The 8,121-nt window shown below is 42.9% G+C and overlaps 1 protein-coding gene across 1 annotated transcript; it reads left to right on the forward strand.

Moving 5' to 3' along the window:
- The first annotated feature begins 3,939 nt into the window (after nt 1-3,939).
- Nucleotides 3,940-8,121, forward strand: LOC108933656 (amphoterin-induced protein 1). Its single transcript, XM_018750847.2, has 2 exons — nt 3,940-4,325; nt 5,107-8,121. The coding sequence occupies exon 2, from the start codon at nt 5,191-5,193 to the stop codon at nt 6,700-6,702; it is 1,512 nt and encodes a 503-aa protein (XP_018606363.1). The 5' UTR covers nt 3,940-4,325; nt 5,107-5,190; the 3' UTR covers nt 6,703-8,121.

An 8,121-nucleotide genomic window follows, 5' to 3' on the forward strand; every position in this document is an offset into this window, starting at 1 on the left:
TGAACTCAAAAAGTACATTACTACTGTCCAATACTCTACCAATAAAAAGCTATTAAAACTATAACACTCTGTAAATCTTTCCACATCTTTAGATAAACGTAATCTGCATTTGTATTCCCCTGGCTACATTTTTTATATATGGTATCTTTATGCTTTTCTCCTCTTTGCTGCTGTCGTTTGTATTATTGTGTCACGTCACAAAAAAAAAGTTTTATTCCACCAAGTACTTCAACACTTTCCAATTCAGACAGCACATCTAAGAATTACATTATTTTTAACTATTACTGGTTTTATTGATTAATTTGAGCTTACAGTTCAAATTTATACTTAATATGGCAAAATGTTTAACAGTGAGAATGTTTTTAATGTCTTTAAGGCATACCACCAACGTCTTTAACCAAATGTTAAACATGTGTAAACATTGTGTAAACTGCTTTATTAGGCTTTCATTATTGATGAATATTCACTATTGATGATTTGATGATACGCAAAATGAGATTGCAAAAAGCCCAAAATTATCTCACTCAAGTTGCTGAACTGTGACGTCACCGGATGGAGGCGTTTTGATGCCTTTGTCCTTTTCCGCCCTGAGAACGTTTGCCGCCGGAAATAACGGAAAAAAACCCGCTGGGGCTCCCCCTTGCAGTGATGCTAGGAACTGAGCTGCTGAAGCTGTACCGATCAGTGTGAAAATTGGGGAAAATTGCATTACTTATGTTGATATAAAAATTTTGTATTTGGTTATAGATATTGGAGATTCGCCAGCAGTTAACTGGAAGGCATGTGCCAGTGCAAACCTTTAAGAGGCTGTATGAATGAGGTTCTGGTGGTGTTCTAGTATTCTCTTGTTGTGTGATAATAAATATGGCTTTAGAGCAAAGGCATTCTTACTATAAGCTTGTCTTTTCATACTCTGTCATCAACCTTTTTCTATAAGAAGTTAATAAATGACTTGTAGGCCTGAGTCACAGTATTCTTGCTTATGATTCCTTAGGGGCCCTCGGGTGTCTGGGGGGAAAAAATGAATGGATTACATATAAAATCAAATTGGATTTAATTCTTTTTTACCATCAATTGACACACAATACCCCAAAATAACAATTTGAAAACATACTTTTAAAAAAATTTATTAAAAATGAAAAACATAGATCCCACATTATATAAGTATTCAGAACCTTTACAAATTGATGTTAGATTTCTTTTAGTAATCTTTTAGATCTCTTTAGAACTTGAATGTAGTCCACCTTTAGTAAATTCACTTAACTGGATAATGATTTAAAATGCACATGCTTGTCTTTATATGGTCACACAATTCACAGTACTTGACAGAGTAAAAACTAAGCTGTTAAGTTTGAGGAATTGCCCTAGACCCCCAAGATAGGATTGTGCCAGTGCATATAGCTGGAAAAGGGTATAAATAATAGTCAATGAACTGAAGATTTGTAGGAGCATAGTGGCCTCAATCATTGTCAAATGGAATAAATTTAGAACTTTCAAGACTTTTCTTGGAACTGACTGTCTGGCCAGATTTGGTATTTGGGCAAGAAGAGCCTTAGTCAGGCAGGCAACAAGAACCCAAGAACAGCACTACAGATCTTCAGAGTTCCTTCATACAGATGGGAGAACCTGCTTGAAGGACAACCATCGGTGCAACACTCATTCAATCATGTTTTTAATGTACAGTGGCTAGACAGAAACTGCTCCTGAATGCACATGCACACCATAACATCATATGACAGGCCACCCAGAGTTTACCATGTGCATGAGAAAAATTATTCTCAAGTCTGATGAGATAAAAAATGAACTCTAAGACCTGAATGCTAAATGCCTCTCTGGAGAAAATCAAGTGCTCATCACTTGGCTATTACCATTCCATAGTGAAACAAGGTGGTGACAGCATCATGCTATGTGGATGCTTCACAGCAGTAAGGGCTGGAACAGTGGTCAGGACTGAGGAAAGGTGAATTGAGCCAAACACAGAGAGGTCTTTGAAGAAAACCTGCACTACAGTACACACAACCTTGGGGTAGGATGAAGAGTCACCTTTCAGCATGACAACAATCCAAAGCACACTACTGAGACAGTGCTGGAGTGGCTTCAGAGCAAATCTCTGAATGCCCTTGAGTGCCTGTGTTTAAACCGCATGGAAAATCTGTGAAGAGACCTGAAGACTGCAATACACCAAAGCTCCTCATCCAATCTGACAGAGCTAGAGAGGATCTGCAATGAAGAAAGTTAGAAGCTATCTAAACCCATGTGTGCAGAGCATGTAAAAGCATATCCAAGAAGATTTATCATTCCTAAAGGTCACATATTAGGAAATTGGATCAGTCTTCAAGAACAAAAAAAAAAAAAACTGGTTTCTATTGCTGTGCCAGTTCTGAAAACTTCACATCCACCACAGTCATTATTTTTTTCGGTCATGCAGGTCTATATTTTGGTCCAGTTCTGATATTTTATATGCAAGTTTAACTACATGCACTTTTGAAATACTTTCTAGTAATGTGAATAATGTTTCTCTTGTTAAAGCACAAATTAAAAGACCAAAAAGACATTTCCCAGTATTCATAAATGAAGTAATTCATTCCCATGTCTTTGGTAGCATGCGAATGGTTTACTGAGTCTATTCTCTTAGTAGCATTAGCCTACATCTAAAAGTTGATGTACCTTACTATATAGAGAGAGATGAATTCATCTCATATCTATCAGACATTTGTTTTACAGAAAAGTGGCAGGCAAAGTGAGAAAGCATATACCGTATGTGTTTGTATCTGCAAAGATGTGTCCACTCCCAGGAGCAGGGCAGGAATGAGTAGACTTGAGGAAGATTTTATTTTTCTGTAGTAAGTTGAAAGAGAACTCAAAACTAAATAATTCAGTAAAAGGAAATGGGCTTTTGGCTCAAATACATGAAACCAAGAGAAAAAAAAGCTCTCAAGTGCTATATTATGTATGCTGTATGTATTAGTATACATGTGTTACACAATTACACACACTCAGTCCTAAGTTTGTACGTCACCTTAGACAACATCAACTAGATAAATATATAAAGGAAATTAGCAAACAGTCTAGCAGTCTGAGTGGGTTTTCCATATTCACTTGGGTTTCGCTGCAGGTTCCTGCCACAATTCCAAAAGCCTGCTGTTTAACGGAATTGGCAACCCTAAACCCTAGTGTGCCTTATGTGAGTACCTCCCAACAGACTTGTTTAGCTCCTATAGGGTGCACCTTCTCTTGCACCGTGTGCATCCTAGAATTGTCTCTGGATTGCTGTGTCCTTGTCTGGGAAAAATATCAAAGTGAAAACAGATTATTAAGTGTAATTTTTCTTAATGTTAAGCCTAAGAAAAAGTGTTGGTGCCAATTCTATAGGAATTGTTATATGGGAATAGCAACACACCCTGTTTTCTGTTATATTAATGTTAAATTCCAAAGGAAAAGAACAAGTAGACATTGTCATTGTAATCTTTGGTGGGAAGCGTAGATTGAAACTGACACTTCGTCAAAGGTGGTCTAAAATGTTAATGTACACATTCATCCTTGTGTGAGCACACACACATTACATATTTATGTGTTTCTGAGAACTGATGTTTACCACTCAGAAATGTGCGTTATGCCACTTTGATGTATCTGTGTTATTCAATCAGTGAAAGGCATTTGGAAATTAAAAAAATCACAGTGGCGGAATGGGATGTGTGCTATGTAAAACAAGCATTAGGAATTGTTACCACTTAATGTAAAAAAAAAAAAAAAAAACTGATGTTCGTTTCTTTGTTGTTATATCTTTACCAGTAGAGGCAAATGTATGCAATTTACAGTACTGCACTTATTCCATTCCACTGCATTGAGAAAAAAACTGACTGGTACGCAACGAACCATCTAACGCCGGTCTTTTCTGGAAAAGACCGCAATAAAAGCGCACACACAGCCGCTCAGAATCCTGCAGCCGGCCGCACTGTAACAAGGCTGCGTCACTGGGCTGTGCATCGCTGCTGTTTCTCCTTTCCAGCAGCTGGAGGAGCAGCTGCTGAGACGCGCCGAAGTGTGCGGGACCAGCCATGGTGGAGCGGCCGCCCCCCGCAGCCGCAGCGCGCCGCGGCTCGCCCGAGGATGGAGACGCCGCCGCCGCCGTCGGGCCATCGCACGCGCATCACGCCGGGGCACTTTGTCTTTGAACCATCTTGCTTTGATCCACATGGGAGGGACGCTGCGCGCGAGGCCCCGTTTTCCGAATAAGAAGAAGAAGCGTTGGCAGAATTTCGTGTGCCGATCCGATCGGTTCAGATTTCCATCGAATCGCTCTTGTGAGGAGGAAACCGCGGGAGGTAACGTAGCGAGCCGCGTCCCGAGGGTCACTTTTATTCCTCTCTAACGCATTTATCACACGTGAAACGAACGCGCGAATGTCAAGGGGTGTCTGTCGCAAGAGCTCCGCTTTGCTCTCCGTCATCGTCTCGTGCTTGTGTAATCTGTCACCTAAATCATAAATGCGTTATTCATGACCAAAGCCGCTCGTCCTCACCCGAAATACTTATTTTCACTCATTTTCAGTGTCTCCCCGTGTGTGTTGCAGCGACGCGCTTTGTAATCAGTGTTTAAAAAATATTAACTTAATTTGGTCATCGCTCAGCTGCGGAACTGAGGATAAACAAACGTTCCGTTGGTTTCTAAACAAACTTCTGATCCCGCCGTGTAGATTGAAAGGAAGGGGCTGAGGATGATGATCGACGCCACTCATGACTAAATGAACTTTAAAAGGTCCACTGGCGAGGGTTTGCACGTTCGGGCGTTTGCGTGGAAAAATGGTGCAATGCAACACCGGTACCCGAGGACTGCCGCTCCACCGCCGGACTGCGCGTTCCCGGCCGCGGGACAGCAGCACGTGCCGCACGCCGCGGACATCACATGTCATGTGTCCACACCCTAGGTTTTACTGCGCGAAAGCCCGAGTTCTTGTTTCTGTGGTGCTCCGTGCTGTCAAGTAACCAATATACACAATTTGGCATTCTGATAAAATGCAGTTTGTGTGCTTGTTTGTGTATTAGGGGATGTTTATTCCTGTTGATCCATGAAAGGTTTTTTCCTCTTTTTTCTTTACCCTTACAGCAATTTATTAATGATGCCAGAGCTCCCAGCCACTGCAGGCTTAGTCTGCGGTGTAGCATTCTGCTGACTGTGGACTCTTCCATCATGCCCCTTTCCAGCACTGAGCAGCAGCCTGGTCCAACCCCCCTTAGCCCCGCTACTGTCTGTCTCCTGCTGTCCCTCACCATAGTGATCCCATGGCCAGCAGCAGGCTCTACCCTCAACTGTCACATGACCTGCATCTGTGCAAGCAACATTGTCAGCTGCTCAAAGATGAACCTGACCACCGTGCCCACAGGTCTGCCTAAATACATGGCGGTGCTGGACTTGAGCTTCAACAGTATAACACGGCTACGTGCCGAGTGGACCACGGTCAAGCTTTCGAATCTCCACAACTTGCAGCTCAGTCACAATGGCCTGACCTTCATCTCCACTGAAGCATTTGTGTATGTCACGTGCCTGCACTACCTGGACCTCTCCTCTAACGCACTGCAGCAGCTGGACGAGCTTATCTTCGAGCCCTTGGGCCAGCTGGAAGTGTTATTACTCTATAATAACCATATATCACAAATAGACCGCTCAGCCTTCACAGGCCTCAACAACCTACAGAAACTCTACCTGAGCCAAAACCAGGTGTCCCGCTTCCCACTGGAGCTGGTCAAGGAGAAAACACGGTTGGAGAACCTGAGCCTACTAGACGTGTCCTCCAACCGGATAAAGGTGATACCTCTACAAGATCTTAAAACTCTGCCGGCCTGGATTAAGAATGGTCTTTACATCCATAACAACCCTTTTGCCTGTTCATGTGAGTTGTACAATCTGTTAGCACACTGGCATTTCCGGCAACTTACCTCAGCCATCGACTTTAAGGATGACTATACATGCATCCTGCCTGGGCCACAGAAGACAATGGTGCGGGTCTTTGATCTGAGTGGTAACTACATGAACTGTAGTACTGTGAAAGAGGTCGATGAGGAAGCATACCTGGGTCAAACGCTGGTACTCAGCTGTGACACCAGACACAGAGACATGTTCAAGACCTGGGTGAGGCCGGGCAACGTTGCGGTATCCCTCGATGGCAACCAGAGTGCTGTGGTTCTCCCGGATGGTAGTCTTCAGATCAGACCAGCACGGCCTGAAGACTCCGGTACTTACATCTGTTATGCTGTGAGCCAGGCCCTCAACGAGACATTGTATGTCTCAGTGAAGGTTCACAACTTCACTATGGGTAGTGGCCATGACCCCATGAACACAGCCTACACCACACTAGTAGGCTGCCTGGCCAGTGTTGTGCTGGTGCTGATGTACCTATACCTGACCCCTTGCCGCTGCTCCTGCTGTCCGGACCGTAGCCGGGACAAGGGGCATAACGATGATAGCATTCATTCATCTGTGCTCAGCACCACACCTACACATGGCGACCTTGGTAACAAGGCTGGTCTTGCTCGACATGTTGCGTTCATTGATCCCAAGGAGCTGCAGGGTCAGAATGGCAAGGTCAGCCCCAACATGGAGGAGTGTCAGGAGCAAGATGTCCAGCGAGGGCGGAGACAGAGGAAGAAGTCGGACTCTGACTCCATCAGCTCCATTTGCTCTGACACTCCCATTGTGGTCTAAGAGCACAGCTGCCATATTAAACATGTGAGGGGGCGTCCACCGCACTTAGCAGAGCTTCCAAAACTGGTATTACTGTATCTAGAAATGGGATGTTGTCATAATGGTTGTTTTTACTACAGGAAAGCCAAGTGAAGAGAGCTTTCCAGCATTTAACTTGTAGCAATTCAGGATGTATACTGTGAAATTCCCGATAGTGCTGAGAAGAGTGGGAAGTGGGGACCAAGTGGAATTTGATGGAACAGGAACAATAAGTAAGCAAGGAGGGCAGTGAAAAGGTGAAAATTCAAGAAAGAAATATTTCTGAATGTATGTGTACCCAAGCTATGAACATGAGCCTTGCAGGGAAGTCGGTGTGCAACAGGAATACATCAGTATGAGGATTCTTAGCACTGGGCCACAAGTTCAAATTCTTGGCACGGGGGATGTGTAAGCATGCCACACACGGGGACCAGTCAGGGACAGGCCCAAGTCAATACACTAGAGTTACCCTACATCTTAGTATAATAAACACAGACACATAAGTATGGTAATAGTGCAGTATCTGCAGTTCTACTGTACATAAGAACAGAGCACTGGCAAGCCTAGCTCATTCCAGGGGCTAGTGGGCTACCTCACTCAATTCCATATCTAGTGACAAGTCTCCGTGTATGTGGGAAAGTAAATTCCACCTGTGATGTGAAAAACTTAGGAATACATGGATAAATGTTGTAGACAAATGGTTAGATATCTGCACTTCATTCCATTCAGCTGCCTTTACAGGGGTGATTAACAGCAAAGTTATTGGTTTTACTTGTTGGGTAATAAACATTTAAAATGAAAATAGCGTTCCAAAACTCCAGTGATAGTTCCGGAATGTCCTGCCTGAACTACAAACCCGCAGTCAACAAATTTAGGTGAAGGATGAAGCATTTTGTCGGTTTCAGATGAGAGCTTCCTTTAAAAATAAAACATGCTGCCATGTGATAAAATATTAGAGTGGAGAAATATCAGATTCTGCAAATACTTATTTCAGATAGCGTGCAGTTAAACTATCAGCATTTTTCCCATTTATTGTGAATAATGAGTATGATATTGCAATCACAAAAAGCAGTAGCTGGATATATATATCAAAGGAATTCATTAAGATAATTTTTTGTAGGTTTTTCTTCAAAGCATATCCATGCCTAGTATTTTGAGTTCGGCTCCATGTAATGGGCCTGTGTTTTCCAGTAGAAAGCGGACAGTTGATTTTGCTCGTGCGTTCTGAGGGAAAGAAATGTATTCACCTCCCTCTGTAGTTCAGTTATTCCTCCCCATGCAACAAAGAAATGTACAAAAGGTAGAAATATATGCATTGTTTTTACCCCGTGTAAGGAGTGTTACCTTTAGCAAAAAGAAACAATGGGTTGTCACGATGAATTTTATGCGAAATTTGTACAA

This window comes from Scleropages formosus, chromosome 16 (assembly GCF_900964775.1).
Source record: "Scleropages formosus chromosome 16, fSclFor1.1, whole genome shotgun sequence".
NCBI classification, from domain to species: Eukaryota; Metazoa; Chordata; class Actinopteri; order Osteoglossiformes; family Osteoglossidae; genus Scleropages; species Scleropages formosus.

Coding starts and splice junctions, on each gene's coding strand:
- LOC108933656 (XM_018750847.2), top strand. CDS start 5,191: ATGCCCCTTTCCAGCACTGAGCAGCAGCCTGGTCCAACCCCCCTTAGC.